Source organism: Salmo salar, chromosome ssa17 (genome assembly GCF_905237065.1).
Source record: "Salmo salar chromosome ssa17, Ssal_v3.1, whole genome shotgun sequence".
In the NCBI taxonomy this organism is placed as follows: Eukaryota; Metazoa; Chordata; class Actinopteri; order Salmoniformes; family Salmonidae; genus Salmo; species Salmo salar.
Genome location: NC_059458.1, coordinates 32,848,284 through 32,870,206, shown reverse-complemented (window position 1 = coordinate 32,870,206; position 21,923 = coordinate 32,848,284). Strand labels below are relative to the sequence as shown.

Here is a 21,923-nt window from a genome sequence, read left to right as displayed (position 1 = left end):
GTATGGCACATACACCATTAATGATAAGGGAGGGTGAGGCACATGCACCGTTAATGACGAGGGAGGGAGGGAGGGAGGGTGTGGCACATACACCATTAATGATGGAGGGAAGGAGGGTGTGGCACATACACCGTTAATGACGAGGGAGGGAGGGTGTGGCACATACACCATTAATGATAAAGGAGGGTGTGGCACACATACACCATTAATGATGAGGAAGGATGAGGCACATACACCATTAATGATGAGGGAGAGTGAGGCACATGCACCATTAATGATGGAAGGTGTGGCACATACACCATTAATGATGGAGGGTGTGGTACATACACCACTAATGACGAGGGAGGGAGGGTGTGGCACATACACCATTAATGATAAGGGAGGGTGAGGCACATACACCGTTAATGATGAGGGAGGGAGGGAGGGTGTGGCCCATACACCATTAATGATGAGGGAGGGAGGGTGTGGCACATACACCATTAATGATAAGGGAGGGTGAGGCACATACACCATTCATGATGAGAGAGGGTGTGGCACATACACCATTAATGATGGAAGGTGAGGCACATACACCATTAATGATCAAGGGTGTGGCACATACACCGTTAATGATCGAGGGAAGGAGGGTGTGGCACATACACCGTTAATGACGATTGAGGGAGGGTGTGGCACATACACCATTAATGATTAGGGAGGGTGAGACACATACACCATTAATTATGAGGGAGGGTGAGGCACATACACCATTCATGATGAGGGAGGGTGTGGCACATACTCCATGAATTATGTGGGAGGGTGAGGCACGTACACCCTTATTGATGAGGGAGGGTGAGGCACATACACCATTAATGATGGAGGGTGAGGCACATACACCATTAATGATGGAGGGTGTGGCACATACACCATTAATGATGAAGGAGGGTGTGGCACATACACCACTAATGATGAGGTAGGGAGGGTATGGCACAAACACCATTAATGACGAGGGAGGAGGTGTGGCACATACACCATTAATGATAAGGGAGGGTGAGGCACATACACCATTAATGATGAGGGAAGGAGTGTGTGGCACATACACCATTAATGATGAGGGAGGGTGAGTCACATACACCATTAATGATGCAGGAGGGTGAGGCACCTACACCATTAATGATGTGGGAGGGTGAGGCACGTACACCATTAATGATGTGGGAGGGTGAGGCACATGCACCATTAATGATGTGGGAGGGTGAGGCACATGCACCATTAATGATGAAGGAGGGTGTGGCACACATACACCATTAATGATGACGGAGGGTGTGGCACACATACACCATTAATGATGAGGAAGGGTGAGGCACATACACCATTAATGATGTGGGAGGGTGTGTCACATACACCATTAATGATGAGGGAGGGTGAGGCACATACACCATTAATTATGTGGGAGGGTGAGGCACGTACACCATTAATGATGGAGGGAAGGGGTGTGGCACATACACCATTAATGATGAGGGAAGGAGGGTGTGGCACATACACCATTAATGATGAGGGAGGGTGAGGCACATACACCTTTCATGATGAGGGAGGGTGTGGCACACATACACCATTAATGATGAGGGAGGGTGTGGCACACATACACCATTAATGATGAGGAAGGATGAGGCACATACACCATTAATGATGAGGGAGGGTGAGGCACATACACCATTAATGATGAGGGAGGGTGAGGCACATACACCATTAATGATGTGGGAGGGTGAGGCACCTACACCATTAATGATGTGGGAGGGTGAGGCATGTACACCATTAATGATGTGGGAGGGTGAGGCACGTACACCATTAATGATGAGGGAGGGTGTGGCACAGATACACAATTAATGATGAGGAAGGATGAGGCACATACACCATTAATGATGGAGGGTGAGGCACATGCACCATTAATGATGGAGGGTGTGGCACATACACCACTAATGATAAGGGAGGGTGTGGCACATACACCATTAATGATAAGGGAGGGTGTGGCACATACACCATTAATGATCAAGGGTGTGGCACATACACCGTTAATGATCGAGGGAAGGAGGGTGTGGCACATACACCGTTAATGACGAGTGAGGGAGGGTGTGGCACATACACCATTAATGATAACGGAGGGTGAGACACATACACCATTAATGATGAGGGAGGGTGAGGCACATACACCATTAATGATGAGGGAGGGTGAGGCACATACACCATTCATGATGAGGGAGGGTGAGGCACATACACCATTAATGATGAGGGAGGGTGAGGCACATACTCCATTCATGATGAGGGAGGGTGTGGCACATACTCCATTAATGATGAGGGAGGGTGTGGCACATACTCCATTAATGATGAGGGAGGGTGTGGCACATACACCATTAATGATGAGGGAGGGTGAGGCACATACACCATGAATTATGTGGGAGGTTGAGGCACGTACACCATTAATGATGAGGGAGGGTGAGGCACATACACCATTAATGATGGAGGGTGTGGCACATACACCATTAATGATGAAGGAGGGTGTTGCACATACACCACTAATGACGAGGGAGGGTGTGGCACATACACCATTAATGATAAGGGAGGGTGAGGCACATGCACCGTTAATGACGAGGAGGGAGGGAGGGTGTGGCACATACACCATTAATGATGGAGGGAAGGAGGGTGTGGCACATACACCGTTAATGACGAGGGGGAGGGTGTGGCACATACACCATTAATGATAAAGGAGGGTGTGGCGCACATACACCATTAATGATGAGGAAGGATGAGGCACATACACCATTAATGATGAGGGAGAGTGAGGCACATGCACCATTAATGATGGAAGGTGTGGCACATACACCATTAATGATGGAGGGTGTGGTACATACACCACTAATAACGAGGGAGGGAGGGTGTGGCACATACACCATTAATGATAAGGGAGGGTGAGGCACATACACCGTTAATGATGAGGGAGGGAGGGAGGGTGTGGCCCATACACCATTAATGATGAGGGAGGGAGGGTGTGGCACATACACCATTAATGATAAGGGAGGGTGAGGCACATACACCATTCATGATGAGAGAGGGTGTGGCACATACACCATTAATGATGGAAGGTGAGGCACATACACCATTAATGATCAAGGGTGTGGCACATACACCGTTAATGATCGAGGGAAGGAGGGTGTGGCACATACACCGTTAATGACGAGTGAGGGAGGGTGTGGCACATACACCATTAATGATTAGGGAGGGTGAGACACATACACCATTAATTATGAGGGAGGGTGAGGCACATACACCATTCATGATGAGGGAGGGTGTGGCACATACTCCATGAATTATGTGGGAGGGTGAGGCACGTACACCCTTATTGATGAGGGAGGGTGAGGCACATACACCATTAATGATGGAGGGTGAGGCACATACACCATTAATGATGGAGGGTGTGGCACATACACCATTAATGATGAAGGAGGGTGTGGCACATACACCACTAATGATGAGGTAGGGAGGGTATGGCACAAACACCATTAATGACGAGGGAGGGAGGGTGTGGCACATACACCATTAATGATAAGGGAGGGTGAGGCACATACACCATTAATGATGAGGGAAGGAGTGTGTGGCACATACACCATTAATGATGAGGGAGGGTGAGTCACATACACCATTAATGATGCAGGAGGGTGAGGCACCTACACCATTAATGATGTGGGAGGGTGAGGCACGTACACCATTAATGATGTGGGAGGGTGAGGCACATGCACCATTAATGATGTGGGAGGGTGAGGCACATGCACCATTAATGATGAGGGAGGGTGTGGCACACATACACCATTAATGATGAGGGAGGGTGTGGCACACATACACCATTAATGATGAGGGAGGGTGTGGCACACATACACCATTAATGATGAGGAAGGGTGAGGCACATACACCATTAATGATGTGGGAGGGTGTGGCACGTACACCATTAATGATGAGGGAGGGTGAGGCACATACACCATGAATTATGTGGGAGGGGTGAGGCACGTACACCATTAATGATGGAGGGAGGGTGTGGCACATACACCTTTAATGATGAGGGAAGGAGGGTGTGGCACACATACACCATTAATGATGAGGGAGGGTGTGGCACACATACACCATTAATGATGAGGAAGGATGAGGCACAATACACCATTAATGATGAGGGAGGGTGAGGCACATACACCATTAATGATGAGGGAGGGTGAGGCACATACACCATGAATGATGTGGGAGGGTGAGGCACCTACACCATTAATGATGTGGGAGGGTGAGGCATGTACACCATTAATGATGTGGGAGGGTGAGGCACGTACACCATTAATGATGAGGGAGGGTGTGGCACAGATACACAATTAATGATGAGGAAGGATGAGGCACATACACCATTAATGATGGAGGGTGAGGCACATGCACCATTAATGATGGAGGGTGTGGCACATACACCACTAATGACGAAGGAGGAAGGGTATGGCACATACACCATTAATGATAAGGGAGGGTGAGGCACATACACCGTTAATGATGAGGGAGGGAGTGTGTGGCACATACACCATTAATGATAAGGGAGGGTGTGGCACATACACCATTAATGATGGAGGGTGAGGCACATACACCATTAATGATCAAGGGTGTGGCACATACACCGTTAATGATCGAGGGAAGGAGGGTGTGGCACATACACCGTTAATGACGAGTGAGGGAGGGTGTGGCACATACACCATTAATGATAACGGAGGGTGAGACACATACACCATTAATGATGAGGGAGGGTGAGGCACATACACCAATAATGATGAGGGAGGGTGAGGCACATACACCATTCATGATGAGGGAGGGTGAGGCACATACACCATTAATGATGAGGGAGGGTGAGGCACATACACCATTCATGATGAGGGAGGGTGTGGCACATACTCCATTAATGATGAGGGAGGGTGTGGCACATACACCATTAATGATGAGGGAGGGTGAGGCACATACACCATGAATTATGTGGGAGGTTGAGGCACGTACACCATTAATGATGAGGGAGGGTGAGGCACATACACCATTAATGATGGAGGGTGTGGCACATACACCATTAATGATGAAGGAGGGTGTTGCACATACACCACTAATGACGAGGGAGGGAGGGTATGGCACATACACCATTAATGATAAGGGAGGGTGAGGCACATGCACCGTTAATGACGAGGGGAGGGAGGGAGGGAGGGTGTGGCACATACACCATTAATGATGGAGGGAAGGAGGGTGTGGCACATACACCGTTAATGACAAGGGAGGGAGGGTGTGGCACATACACCATTAATGATAAAGGAGGGTGTGGCACACATACACCATTAATGATGAGGAAGGATGAGGCACATACACCATTAATGATGAGGGAGAGTGAGGCACATGCACCATTAATGATGGAAGGTGTGGCACATACACCATTAATGATGGAGGGTGTGGTACATACACCACTAATGACGAGGGAGGGAGGGTGTGGCACATACACCATTAATGATAAGGGAGGGTGAGGCACATACACCGTTAATGATGAGGGAGGGAGGGAGGGTGTGGCCCATACACCATTAATGATGAGGGAGGGAGGGAGGGTGTGGCCCATACACCATTAATGATAAGGGAGGGTGAGGCACATACACCATTCATGATGAGGGAGGGTGTGGCACATACACCATTAATGATGGAAGGTGAGGCACATACACCATTAATGATCAAGGGTGTGGCATATACACCGTTAATGATCGAGGGAAGGAGGGTGTGGCACATACACCGTTAATGACGAGTGAGGGAGGGTGTGGCACATACACCATTAATGATTAGGGAGGGTGAGACACATACACCATTAATGATGAGGGAGGGTGAGGCACATACACCATTCATGATGAGGGAGGGTGTGGCACATACTCCATGAATTATGTGGGAGGGTGAGGCACGTACACCCTTATTGATGAGGGAGGGTGAGGCACATACACCATTAATGATGGAGGGTGAGGCACATACACCATTAATGATGGAGGGTGTGGCACATACACCATTAATGATGGAGGGTGTGGCACATACACCACTAATGATGAGGTAGGGAGGGTATGGCACAAACACCATTAATGATAAGGGAGGGTGCGTCACATGCACTGTTAATGACGAGGGAGTGTGTGGCACATACACCATTAATGATGGAGGGAAGGAGGGTGTGGCACATACACCGATAATGACGAGTGAGGGAGGGTGTGGCACATACACCATTAATGATTAGGGAGGGTGAGACACATACACCATTAATGATGAGGGAGGGTGAGGCACATACACCATTCATGATGAGGGAGGGTGTGGCACATACTCCATGAATTATGTGGGAGGGTGAGGCACGTACACCCTTATTGATGAGGGAGGGTGAGGCACATACACCATTAATGATGGAGGGTGAGGCACATACACCATTAATGATGGAGGGTGTGGCACATACACCATTAATGATGAAGGAGGGTGTGGCACATACACCACTAATGATGAGGTAGGGAGGGTATGGCACAAACACCATTAATGATAAGGGAGGGTGCGTCACATGCACTGTTAATGACGAGGGAGTGTGTGGCACATACACCATTAATGATGGAGGGAAGGAGGGTGTGGCACATACACCGTTAATGACGAGGGAGGGAGGGTGTGGCACATACACCATTAATGATAAGGGAGGGTGAGGCACATACACCATTAATGATGAGGGAGGGTGAGGCACATACACCATTAATGATGAGGGAAGGAGTGTGTGGCACATACACCATTAATGATGAGGGAGGGTGAGTCACATACACCATTAATGATGCAGGAGGGTGAGGCACGTACACCATTAATGATGCAGGAGGGTGAGGCACGTACACCATTAATGATGTGGGAGGGTGAGGCACATGCACCATTAATGATGTGGGAGGGTGAGGCACATGCACCATTAATGATGAGGGAGGGTGTGGCACACATACACCATTAATGATGAGGGAGGGTGTGGCACACATACACCATTAATGATGAGGTAGGGTGTGGCACACATACACCATTAATGATGAGGGAGGGTGTGGCACACATACACCATTAATGATGAGGGAGGGTGTGGCACACATACACCATTAATGATGAGGGAGGGTGAGGCACATACACCATTAATGATGTGGGAGGGTGAGGCACCTACACCATTAATGATGTTGGAGGGTGAGGCATGTACACCATTAATGATGCGGGAGGGTGAGGCATGTACACCATTAATGATGCAGGAGGGTGAGGCACGTACACCATTAATGATGAGGAAGGGTGAGGCACATACACCATTAATGATGAGGGAGGGTGAGGCACGTACACCATTAATGATGAAGGAGGGTGAGGCACGTACACCATTAATGATGAGGGAGGGTGTGGCACAGATACACAATTAATGATGAGGAAGGATGAGGCACATACACCATTAATGATGAGGGAGGGTGAGGCACGTACACCATTAATGATGGAGGGTGAGGCACATGCACCATTAATGATGGAGGGTGTGGCACATACACCACTAATGACGAGGGAGGAAGGGTATGGCACATACACCATTAATGATAAGGGAGGGTGAGGCACATACACCGTTAATGACGAGGGAGGGAGGGAGGGTGTGGCACATACACCATTAATGATGAGGGAGGGAGTGTGTGGCACATACACCATTAATGATAAGGGAGGGTGTGGCACATACACCATTAATGATGGAGGGTGAGGCACATACACCATTAATGATCAAGGGTGTGGCACATACACCGTTAATGATCGAGGGAAGGAGGGTGTGGCACATACACCGTTAATGACGAGTGAGGGAGGGTGTGGCGCATACACCATTAATGATAACGGAGGGTGAGACACATACACCATTAATGATGAGGGAGGGTGAGGCACATACACCATTAATGATGAGGGAGGGTGAGGCACATACACCATTAATGATGGAGGGTGTGGCACATACACCATTAATGATGAAGGAGGGTGTTGCACATACACCACTAATGACGAGGGAGGGAGGGTATGGCACATACACCATTAATGATAAGGGAGGGTGAGGCACATGCACCGTTAATGATGAGGGAGGGAGGGAGGGAGGGAGGGTGTGGAACATACACCATTAATGATGGAGGGAAGGAGGGTGTGGCACATACACCGTTAATGACGAGGGAGGGAGGGTGTGGCACATACACCATTAATGATAAGGGAGGGTGTGGCACACATACACCATTAATGATGAGGAAGGATGAGGCACATACACCATTAATGATGAGGGAGGGTGAGGCACATGCACCATTAATGATGGAAGGTGTGGCACATACACCATTAATGATGGAGGGTGTGGTACATACACCACTAATGACGAGGGAGGGAGGGTGTGGCACATACACCATTAATGATAAGGGAGGGTGAGGCACATACACCGTTAATGATGAGGGAGGGAGGGAGGGTGTGGCCCATACACCATTAATGATGAGGGAGGGAGGGTGTGGCACATACACCATTAATGATAAGGGAGGGTGAGGCACATACACCATTCATGATGAGAGAGGGTGTGGCACATACACCATTAATGATGGAAGGTGAGGCACATACACCATTAATGATCAAGGGTGTGGCACATACACCGTTAATGATCGAGGGAAGGAGGGTGTGGCACATACACCGTTAATGACGAGTGAGGGAGGGTGTGGCACATACACCATTAATGATTAGGGAGGGTGAGACACATACACCATTAATTATGAGGGAGGGTGAGGCACATACACCATTCATGATGAGGGAGGGTGTGGCACATACTCCATGAATTATGTGGGAGGGTGAGGCACGTACACCCTTATTGATGAGGGAGGGTGAGGCACATACACCATTAATGATGGAGGGTGAGGCACATACACCATTAATGATGGAGGGTGTGGCACATACACCATTAATGATGAAGGAGGGTGTGGCACATACACCACTAATGATGAGGTAGGGAGGGTATGGCACAAACACCATTAATGACGAGGGAGGGAGGGTGTGGCACATACACCATTAATGATAAGGGAGGGTGAGGCACATACACCATTAATGATGAGGGAAGGAGTGTGTGGCACATACACCATTAATGATGAGGGAGGGTGAGTCACATACACCATTAATGATGCAGGAGGGTGAGGCACCTACACCATTAATGATGTGGGAGGGTGAGGCACGTACACCATTAATGATGTGGGAGGGTGAGGCACATGCACCATTAATGATGTGGGAGGGTGAGGCACATGCACCATTAATGATGAGGGAGGGTGTGGCACACATACACCATTAATGATGAGGGAGGGTGTGGCACACATACACCATTAATGATGAGGGAGGGTGTGGCACACATACACCATTAATGATGAGGAAGGGTGAGGCACATACACCATTAATGATGTGGGAGGGTGAGGCACCTACACCATTAATGATGTGGGAGGGTGAGGCATGTACACCATTAATGATGCGGGAGGGTGAGGCATGTACACCATTAATGATGCAGGAGGGTGAGGCACGTACACCATTAATGATGAGGAAGGGTGAGGCACATACACCATTAATGATGAGGGAGGGTGAGGCACATACACCATTAATGATGAATGAGGGTGTGGCACATACACCATTAGTGATTGAGGGTGTGGCACATACACCACTAATGACGAGGGAGGGTATGGCACATACACCATTAATGATAAGGGAGGGTGAGGCACATACACCGTTAATAACGAGGGAGGGAGGGTGTGGCACCTACACCATTAATGATGAGGGAGGGAGGGTGTGGCACATTCACCATTAATGACGAGGGAGGGAGGGTGTGGCACACACCATTAATGATAAGGGAGGGTGAGGCACATACAACATTCATGATGAGGGAGGGTATGGCACATTCACCATTAATGATGGAGGGTGAGGCACATACATCATTAATGATGGAGGGTGTGGCACATACACTGTTAATGACGAGGGAGGGAGGGTGTGGCACATACACCATTAATGATGAGGGAGGGTCAGGCACATACACCATTAATTATGGAGAGTGTGGCACATACACCATTAATGATGCGGGAGGGTGAGGCACATACACCATTAATGAGGTACATACACCATTAACGATGAGGGAGGGTTAGGCACATACACCATTAATTATGGAGAGTGTGGCACATACACCATTAATGATGCGGGAGGGTGAGGCACATACACCATTCATGATGAGGGAGGGTGAGGCACATACACCATTAATGATGAGGGAGGGTGAGGCACATACACCATTAATGATGAGGGAGGGTGAGGCACATACACCATTAATGCTGAGGGAGGGTGAGGCACATACACCATTAATGATGAGGGAGGGTGAGGCATACACACCATTCATGATGAGGGAGGGTGAGGCACATACACCATTCATGATGAGGGAGGGTGAGGGACATACACCATTCATGATGAGGGAGGGTGAAGCACATACACCAATATTGAGGAGGTAGGGTGAGGCACATACCCCATTAATGATGAGGGAGGGTGAGGCTCATACACCCTTAGGGATGAGGGAGGGTAAGGCACATACACCATTAATGCACTTCCTGCTAACGCCAGCAGATGGCACTAACAGGCCTACTGTCATTTAAGCCTCGTCCAGAGAAAGCTTCTCAATAGGTTTGTTATACATAGCATTAGCTTGCTTTTGGATACTGGGGTTTGAATGAAAACCCACCAATATCACATATTTAGGCAGAGGGGAGGAGGGAAATTAAACTTCTGCTTTGGAAGTGGTGTTGGTGAATCACGGTTTCCTCAACCATAAAGGCGTTGGTCCACAGTGGGAATTTATAGAGTCAAAACAAGTGTTTTTAATAGAAAAGACTTGGCCTGTGTTTGATACTGTAGATACATGTGTAACCTAACATAGCGTCTATCATGGCCCAGACCAGATGAGGCCATAGGCCCAGCTGATACTGTAGATACATGTGTAATCTAGCTTAGTGTCCACTATGGCCCATTCCAGATGAGGCCATAGGCCCAGCTGATACTGTATATGTGTAGCTTAGTGTCCAACTGGCTGCGGACTGGACCAGACCTGACGGGGGCGGGGCTGAAGCGCCCACGGCCCAGCATGCCATGCAGCAGGTGTGTTTGCTCACGGTTACATCTCAGAGCTCATAGCCACGTGCACTGCCAGATCAGAGAGAGGCTCTCGGCCCCCTGGCTGGAGGTTTGGAAGCCTCTCTGAGAGACAGATGTTTACCTCTAACCTCTATAGCTTTCTACTTCCTGTCCGTTTTGACCTCAGTCCATGTGACAGTGGAATGGACACGGAGTGAACACGTGCTCTTGTCTGTCCTGGTCAACGGACACTGCATTACGCACACACACACTGTACATATTTAATCTGTTAGACTTGCGTGAGGAAAATATGAAGTAAATTATTTACCATACTATGTTTTCCAGTCGTACAAGCTTTATGATGAGATTTCCTTCCGAAACCATTCATGTTTACAACTGAGATTCATTCATCTCTTTCCTAACCTCAACCTCAATTGGCAAAGACTTAGAGAAAGTTGTTTTCCACTTCTCTAGACATGGTTGGTATTCGGGAGAGGGACAACTTCAGAGCACAGTTAATGTTTTGTTTTGCCTCTCAGCTGTTATATAAAATCAGCAATGGCTCATCTATGGGTTTGAGAATATATTTGGATCTATTTTGTCTTTGTTTAGGTGACCTACGTTTTGAAAGGCGTTTCAGCCCATGAGGATTTCTGTGGCCACTCTGGACTACTGAAACCAGGGGATTTACAGGTAGAGAAACATCTTGTGACAGTACTGTATGTAGGTTCCTACTCTTCACCATACTCCCACCAGAACCAATGAAGCATCGTGCCTTCAGGGCATTTCCTGTGTTTTTCCCATGCAGCAGTCGTAAAGCTGTTGTCCCTGGTCAGTCAGTCAGCATCAACCAGGGAGTGGTTTAAAAGGCACTAATGCCACTGGCATTTAACAAAGCATGTTTGTCCATGTATGCTAATGATTCAACCATATCCGCATCAGAAACCACAGCTAGTGAAGTCACTGAAACCCTTAAAGAGTTGCAGTCTGTTGTGGAATGGGTGGCCAGTAATAAACTGGTCCTGAACATCTCTAAAACTAAGAGCATTGTATTTGGTACAAATCATTCACTAAGTTCTAGACCTCAGCTGAATCTGGTAATGAATGGTGTGGCTGTTGAACAAGTTGAGGAGACTAAATTATGTCATGTTTTGTGTGGACCCAGGAAGAGTAGCTGCTTCTTTCGCAACAGCTAATGGGGATCCTAATAAAATACCAAAATACTACTACAAGAGAATTGGTGTGTGTGCGTGCGACAGCGAGAGAGAGCCAAACACTATTTGGGGGGGGGGCTGGAGCTACTAACCCAGGGCAGACGGGTTTCCTCACAGTGGAACAGGAGGGGAAAGCTGCTGACAAAACTTGAAGTGTTATTGCTCAATTAGCTTCCCACAGCAACGCTGCATCACCCTTAGGGCACTGAAAAGTTGCATCAGAAATGGCTCCCTATTCCCTATGTAGTGCACTACTTTTGGCTAAAACCCCTATTCCCTGAGCCCTTATTCTCTAGACCAGGGGTACTCAACTCTTACCCTACGAGGTCCGGAGCCTGCTGGTTTTCTGTTTTACCTGATAATGAATTGCACACTCCTGGTTTCCCAGGACTAAACCAGTCCCTGATTAGAGGGGACAATGAGAACATGCAGTGGAACTGGCTTCGAGGTCCAACGTTGAGTTGGAGGGCTCTAGACCCTATTTAGTGCACAGCTTAGCCCCTAGACCAAAAGTAGTAGCAGTCATTTTGAACACAACCTTCCAGTGTGTTATTTTGATGTTAGCGGAGCTTTGAGAAGAACAATGGACATCCACTAGGTACATATCACAGCAGTGGGGAAGATGGACATCCACTAGGTACATATCACAGCAGTGGGGAAGATGGACATCCACTAGGTACATATCACAGCAGTGGGGAAGATGGACATCCACTAGGTACATATCACAGCAGTGGGGAAGATGGACATCCACTAGGTACATATCACAGCAGTGGGGAAGATGGACATCCACTAGGTACATATCACAGCAGTGGGGAAGATGGACATCCACTAGGTACATATCACAGCAGTGGGGAAGATGGACATCCACTAGGTACATATCACAGCAGTGGGGAAGATGGACATCCACTAGGTACATATCACAGCAGTGGGGAAGATGGACATCCACTAGGTACATATCACAGCAGTGGGGAAGGAAAGGTGTAAATGTGAAGTTAATTTCCTCCTGGAAACCAGTTAGTTCCAGTATTAAGTCCACATGGGTGATTTATTATGGAAATCATATCAGACAACACTTATTTAATGTATATTATACTGTACAATTCTCCTTTATGTGGTTAGTAATTGTGTTTTGTGTGTGTGTGTCTATGCCTCTCTGTATCTGTGTGTGTGTGTGTGTGTGTGTTTCTGTGTCCGTCTCTGTGTGTCTATGTCCATGTCTCTTCATAAGTGGATGACGGCAGGCCGAGGGGTGGTCCATGCAGAGATGCCTGTGTCTGAGGAGCCGGTCCAGGGCCTGCAGCTGTGGGTCAACCTGAGGAGGGAGGACAAGATGGTGGAGCCCCAGTACCAGGAGCTGAAGGACAGCCAGGTCCCCAAGCCCAGCAGGGAGGGGGTCACTGTGGCCGTCATCTCTGGACAGGCCCTTGGGGTACAGGTGAGGAGCACCATACTAACCATAACCATAACCCTGGGTGTACAGGTCAGGAGCACCATACTAACCATAACCCTGGGTGTACAGGTCAGGGGTTTAATGGGGGGTTTAATGGCACAGGCAGGGAGCCCAGGGAGCACCATACTAACCATAACCCTGGGTGTACAGGTCAGGAGCACCATACTAACCATAACCCTGGGTGTACAGGTCAGGAGCACCATACTAACAATAACAATGGGTGTACAGGTCAGGAGCACCATACTAACCATAACCCTGGGTGTACAGGTCAGGAGCACCATATTAACCATAACCCTGGGTGTACAGGTCAGGAGCACCATACTAACCATAACAATGGGTGTACAGGTCAGGAGCACCATACTAACCATAACCATAACCCTGGGTGTACAGGTCAGGAGCACCATACTAACCATAACCCTGGGTGTACAGGTCAGGAGCACCATACTGACCATAACCATAACCCTGGGTGTACAGGTCAAGAACACCATACTAACCATAACCATAACCCTGGGTGTACAGGTCAGGAGCACCATACTAACCATAACCCTGGGTGTACAGGTCAGGAGCACCATACTAACCATAACCCTGGGTGTACAGGTCAGGAGCACCATACTAACCATAACCCTGGGTGTACAGGTCAGGAGCACCATACTAACCATAACCCTGGGTGTACAGGTCAGGAGCACCATACTAACCATAACCCTGGGTGTACAGGTCAGGAGCACCATACTAACCATAACAATGGGTGTACAGGTCAGGAGCACCATACTAACCATAACCCTGGGTGTACAGGTCAGGAGCACCATACTAACCATAACCCTGGGTGTACAGGTCAGGAGCACCATACTAACCATAACCCTGGGTGTACAGGTCAGGAGCACCATACTAACCATAACCCTGGGTGTACAGGTCAGGAGCACCATACTAACCATAACCCTGGGTGTACAGGTCAGGAGCACCATACTAACCATAACAATGGGTGTACAGGTCAGGAGCACCATACTAACCATAACCCTGGGTGTACAGATCAGGAGCACCATATTAACCATAACCCTGGGTGTACAGGTCAGGAGCACCATACTAACCATAACAATGGGTGTACAGGTCAGGAGCACCATACTAACCATAACCATAACCCTGGGTGTACAGGTCAGGAGCACCATACTAACCATAACCCTGGGTGTACAGGTCAGGAGCACCATACTGACCATAACCATAACCCTGGGTGTACAGGTCAAGAACACCATACTAACCATAACCATAACCCTGGGTGTACAGGTCAGGAGCACCATACTAACCATAACCCTGGGTGTACAGGTCAGGAGCACCATACTAACCATAACCCTGGGTGTACAGGTCAGGAGCACCATACTAACCATAACCCTGGGTGTACAGGTCAGGAGCACCATACTAACAATAACAATGGGTGTACAGGTCAGGAGCACCATACTAACCATAACCCTGGGTGTACAGGTCAGGAGCACCATATTAACCATAACCCTGGGTGTACAGGTCAGGAGCACCATACTAACCATAACAATGGGTGTACAGGTCAGGAGCACCATACTAACCATAACCCCGGGTGTACAGGTCAGGAGCACCATACTAACCATAACCCTGGGTGTACAGGTCAGGAGCACCATACTAACCATAACAATGGGTGTACAGGTCAGGAGCACCATACTAACCATAACCATAACCCTGGGTGTACAGGTCAGGAGCACCATACTAACCATAACCCTGGGTGTACAGGTCAGGAGCACCATACTGACCATAACCATAACCCTGGGTGTACAGGTCAAGAACACCATACTAACCATAACCATAACCCTGGGTGTACAGGTCAGGAGCACCATACTAACCATAACCCTGGGTGTACAGGTCAGGAGCACCATACTAACCATAACCCTGGGTGTACAGGTCAGGAGCACCATACTAACCATAACCCTGGGTGTACAGGTCAGGAGCACCATACTAACAATAACAATGGGTGTACAGGTCAGGAGCACCATACTAACCATAACCCTGGGTGTACAGGTCAGGAGCACCATATTAACCATAACCCTGGGTGTACAGGTCAGGAGCACCATACTAACCATAACAATGGGTGTACAGGTCAGGAGCACCATACTAACCATAACCCCGGGTGTACAGGTCAGGAGCACCATACTAACCATAACCCTGGGTGTACAGGTCAGGAGCACCATACTAACCATAACCCTGGGTGTACAGGTCAGGAGCACCATACTAACCATAACCCTGGGTGTACAGGTCAGGAGCACCATACTAACCATAACCCTGGGTGTACAGGTCAGGAGCACCATACTAACCATAACAATGGGTGTACAGGTCAGGAGCACCATACTAACCATAACCCTGGGTGTACAGGTCAGGAGCACCATACTAACCATAACCCTGGGTGTACAGGTCAGGAGCACCATACTAACCATAACCCTGGGTGTACAGGTCAGGAGCACCATATTAACCATAACCCTGGGTGTACAGGTCAGGAGCACCATACTAACCATAACAATGGGTGTACAGGTCAGGAGCACCATACTAACCATAACCATAACCCTGGGTGTACAGGTCAGGAGCACCATACTAACCATAACCCTGGGTGTACAGGTCAGGAGCACCATACTGACCATAACCATAACCCTGGGTGTACAGGTCAAGAACACCATACTAACCATAACCATAACCCTGGGTGTACAGGTCAGGAGCACCATACTAACCATAACCCTGGGTGTACAGGTCAGGAGCACCATACTAACCATAACCCTGGGTGTACAGGTCAGGAGCACCATACTAACCATAACCCTGGGTGTACAGGTCAGGAGCACCATACTAACAATAACAATGGGTGTACAGGTCAGGAGCACCATACTAACCATAACCCTGGGTGTACAGGTCAGGAGCACCATATTAACCATAACCCTGGGTGTACAGGTCAGGAGCACCATACTAACCATAACAATGGGTGTACAGGTCAGGAGCACCATACTAACCATAACCCCGGGTGTACAGGTCAGGAGCACCATACTAACCATAACCCTGGGTGTACAGGTCAGGAGCACCATACTAACCATAACCCTGGGTGTACAGGTCAGGAGCACCATACTAACCATAACCCTGGGTGTACAGGTCAGGAGCACCATACTAACCATAACCCTGGGTGTACAGGTCAGGAGCACCATACTAACCATAACAATGGGTGTACAGGTCAGGAGCACCATACTAACCATAACCCTGGGTGTACAGGTCAGGAGCACCATACTAACCATAACCCTGGGTGTACAGGTCAGGAGCACCATACTAACCATAACCCTGGGTGTACAGGTCAGGAGCACCATATTAACCATAACCCTGGGTGTACAGGTCAGGAGCACCATACTAACCATAACCCTGGGTGTACAGGTCAGGAGCACCATACTAACCATAACCCTGGGTGTACAGGTCAGGAGCACCATACTAACCATAACCCTGGGTGTACAGGTCAGGAGCACCATACTAACCATAACCCTGGGGGGACAGGTCAGGAGCACCATACTAACCATAACCCAGGGGGGACAGGTCAGGAGCACCATACTAACCATAACCCTGGGTGTACAGGTCAGGAGCACCATACTAACCATAACCCTGGATGTACAGGTCAGGAGCACCATACTAACCATAACCCTGGGTGTACAGGTCAGGAGCACCATATTAACCATAACCCTGGGTGTACAGGTCAGGAGCACCATACTAACCATAACCCTGGGTGTACAGGTCAGGAGCACCATACTAACCATAACCCTGGGTGTACAGGTCAGGAGCACCATACTAACCATAACCCTGGGTGTACAGGTCAGGAGCACCATACTAACCATAACCCTGGGTGTACAGGTCAAGAGCACCATACTAACCATAACCATGGGTGGTGGTAGTGGGTGCCAGTTTGTCTCTGGCCGCAGAGACAAACTGCTGCTGTTTTAAAGCAAATTTCCTGCAATTTTATACATTTTGCTGTGGGGCAGAGAGAACATTGTACTGTTTTTTAAAGCTAATTTCATGCCATTCAAAAAAATGTGCCATAAGGCTGAGAGAAGATTTTAAAGCAAAATTCCTTAAATTCTACACATTTTGCCGTGGCTTATGCCTTGTTCTTATGCTATCTGAATGACTCAAACATTATAACAAAATGAATGTGGTGCCCCATGCCATGACATTTTTTTTATTTTAGATTCTCCCTGACGGTTTAATTTTTCTTTTGGGGATTGTTAGTTCTCAAAGGTAATCTTTAAAGAAATATATATTGCTCTATTATATTTTCTACATATTTTATCTGGGTTTTAATTATTTAAGTTTATACAAGTTCTGGATGTTTGTTCTGACTTCCACATGACATCAACCAGTGTTTCCCATATATGCGCTTAGCAGCGGTGCACCACGGGATGGTCAAATTATTTATTATTTTGATATATTTTTTTGGTGGCATCCACGAATTAGCAACCGCAGTGTGCCGCTGCTAAACGCATATAGGGGAAACACTGGTTGATGTCATGTGGAAGTCAGAACAAACAGCCATAAGAACATGTATAAACTTAAACGACTAAAAATAGATTTATATATTTCTCACCCTACAAAGTAACGCATTTGTAATCACAGGTCCAAAACCACAGTGGATGAAGAAGGGGGGGAGTTTATTATCGCCATCATTGTCATCATCATTGTTCTGTTGTCACTGTATTATACAGAATGAATACTTAGTGTCGGCTGTTGATATGACGTGCTGGGGTCTTGCCCATATCAAGCCAGAAAACTTTATACAAAGCAATGACTGAGATGTTGAAAGCCTCAGGCCTAGATATGCCTCGCCAGAAATCCCAACCAACCACAAGACATTCAGCTTCATCATGTGACGTTTGCAGGCAATTACATCCTCTTTCTCACCCCCCCCTCCCCCCTCCTTATTTTTTCTGTGTCTGTCTGCTGAGTTAGATGAGACAGGAAATGAGTAAGTGGGTTTGTCATGTTTCAGATGTAAATTTGACCGGGCCGGTTGGGTTTGGGGTTACTCTAGGGCAGGAGAGGAGACTGACAGACAGAGTTTCTAATGACGTCTATAAGGTTTGTCATTTTACAGACGAAAATGTGTTGAAGCTGGGAAATGGGCCCAACTTGGGATTGGGTTGCCTCTGGTTACTATAGGGCAGGGGGAGACACTACAGACAGGCAGAGAGGCTAACGATGTCCAACAGGGTAATAGACAAGTAACTGTCAAAATAAATGAAATACCAACATAAAGTGTTTTGTCATTGGGCCACCATGAGCTGCCAGAACAGCTTCAATGCACCTTGACGTAGATTCTACAAGTGGAGGGATGCGACACCATTTTTACTCTAGAAATTCCATCATTTTGTGTTTTGTTGATGGTGGTAGAAAACGCTGTCTCAGGCGTTGGTCCAGAGTCTCCCGTAAGTGTTCAACTGGGTTGAGATCTGGTGACTGAGACACACACACACATTATACATGAACCTAAGCATGATGGGATGTTCATTCCTTAATTAACTCAGGAAACACACCTGTGTGGAAGCACCTGCTTTCAATATACTTTGTATTCCTCATTTGTGTTTCCTTCATTTTGGCAGTTATCTGTATGTAAATGTATTGGGGCTGGCACTGGGCTGGGGGTGGGACTGAGCTGGGACTGGGTGGGATAGCTGCACAGCCAAATTTGATTGGTAAAACACACTGTGGTTGTTCAATTTCACACTTTGTAAGTGTTTATATGAGAACCAGCCAGAAAGTGTTGAATTAACGCATTTCGAAGTGTTGCCCTTTTAACACTGATACTTACCAACACCAGTGGCATTAAAATGTTACACTAACTCAGTGTTAAAGTTACACGGTTATGGTGTTCACTGATACCTTCACAGCATATTCTTCAATATTAAATAAACACTAAGAGTGTTAAATGTAACACTTGTCCAGTGTCTATACTGGTCCACACTTTCAGTGTTAAATGAACACACTGCTTTGTGTAAAGCCTATTTTCCAGAGTGCCTTGCCTTTTGAGTGAATTGTTGAGTTACGACCCATGACTGTATTTGTTAGTGACAGAGACATGAGCAGCCGAAGTTTGATGAGAACGGATAGAAATTCATTGCTTTAACTAATTATGACAAATGTTAAAGAAATGTTGAGCAATGTAATAAAGTAATGACTTTTCAAATAAGTTACGTTACACGTTATGCTGGCTTACAATTTGTTAGCTACGCTAGCCTTACGAACCGCATAGCATATCATTACAACAATTGCTTGTATGTACTGACTCGTATGTTAGCTAGCTACCTAATGTTAGTTGGCTACTAATACATTGAACTTTCCAGTATATTAACTATATGCTATCTAATTACCTACCCAACATTTATTAACTTGATTATTCACTTCATTCTTAGCTTAGCTAAGTGGTATAGTCTTGGTGCGTTCTCAATGGACATTGTTAATAAAGTCATAAGATGTCTAGCTATTAATTTGTTATCTATGCTAACAAACTAGCAAGAAGTTACATAGCAACAGCATCAACTTCCAGTAGACAGGCAAAGCGCTACTACACTCAACTGAAAGGATATCGTTTGTTTACAGTATATTAAAATGAACTAATATTATGTAGTATATATACTCATTAAGTATGTCATTTACAGTATGTTAGTATGGGTATTCAAACACAGCTATGGTTGTTGCATTCATCCATTTTCTGTCCTGTGGCCTTCACCAAGTGAGATCCTAAGAAATTATGTTATCATTACAATTGTATTATTTAACACAATACAACACATAATTCATAAGGCCTTATTTTTGAGGGCTTAGTTTTACCATAATACAGTGGCCTGAAACTCATGGTTTACAGGAAAAATGTAGGTCTGCAAATCACATTATGCTGGCTTGCAAAGTGATGTGTAATTCCTATTGGAAGCTAGCCAGAGTGGGGATATCCAACATTTAGAATTTTTATTCACCTGCAACCTGATTCAGAATGACTGCCGGGATGGAAAGATTAAGGTATGAGAATACCTTAAGCATCTAAACTGGATCAACCATTTCAGTAATGGGTGCAGTGAATTTAATACAGCTGGGTTTGGGCTGCCGCTGACTGACAGGGTTACAGAGTAATGACTTCCAACAGGGGTTAATACAGCTGGGTTTGGGCTGCCGCTGACTGACAGGGTTACAGAGTAATGACTTCCAACAGGGGTTAATACAGCTGGGTTTGGGCTGCCGCTGACTGACAGGGTAACAGAGTAATGACTTCCAACAGGGGTTAATACAGCTGGGTTTGGGCTGCCGCTGACTGACAGGGTAACAGAGTAATGACTTCCAACAGGGGTTAATACAGCTGGGTTTGGGCTGCCGCTGACTGACAGGGTAACAGAGTAATGACTTCCAACAGGGGTTAATACAGCTGGGTTTGAGCTGCCGCTGACTGACACGGTAACAGAGTAATGACTTCCAACAGGGGTTAATACAGCTGGGTTTGGCCTGCCGCTGACTGACAGGGTTACAGAGTAATGACTTCCAACAGGGGTTAATACAGCTGGGTTTGGGCTGCCGCTGACTGACAGGGTTACAGAGTAATGACTTCCAACAGGGGTTAATACAGCTGGGTTTGGGCTGCCGCTGACTGACAGGGTTACAGAGTAATGACTTCCATCAGGGGTTAATACAGCTGGGTTTGGGCTGCCGCTGACTGACAGGGTAACAGAGTAATGACTTCCAACAGGGGTTAATACAGGTCAGACAGATAGACTGCCCATTGAGTTTGACTGGAACCTGGACTAGTCTAGAGGATGAAACATTCACGTATGTACAGCTGATCTGGTCTTCCCTCACAGTAGGGCTGGTCTGGTCTTCCCTCACAGTAGGGCTGGTCTGGTCTTCCCTCACAGTATAGCTGGTGTGCCGTGGCCTCTTCACAGTCTATCCTTATGACTTCCTATGACTCTTCCTATTTTGCGGGTGATAAAGGGCAACTCCTCCACTTTCAACCTCATGTTTATTATCTCCAGCACCATACCAGTGTCTACATATGTGAAAAC

At 47.3% G+C, this 21,923-nt stretch overlaps 1 protein-coding gene across 4 annotated transcripts in view; it reads left to right on the top strand.

Annotated features, from left to right (window-relative positions):
• Positions 1-21,923, top strand: part of pir (pirin) — a 117,519-nt gene that overhangs the window by 84,758 nt on the left and 10,838 nt on the right. For 3 of the 4 annotated variants that reach the window (XM_045698485.1, XM_045698482.1, NM_001141576.1), the window contains 2 exon segments: positions 11,791-11,871; positions 13,621-13,827. In XM_045698485.1, coding sequence (XP_045554441.1) covers positions 11,791-11,871; positions 13,621-13,827 — 288 coding nt within the window. 4 annotated transcript variants of the gene reach the window in all.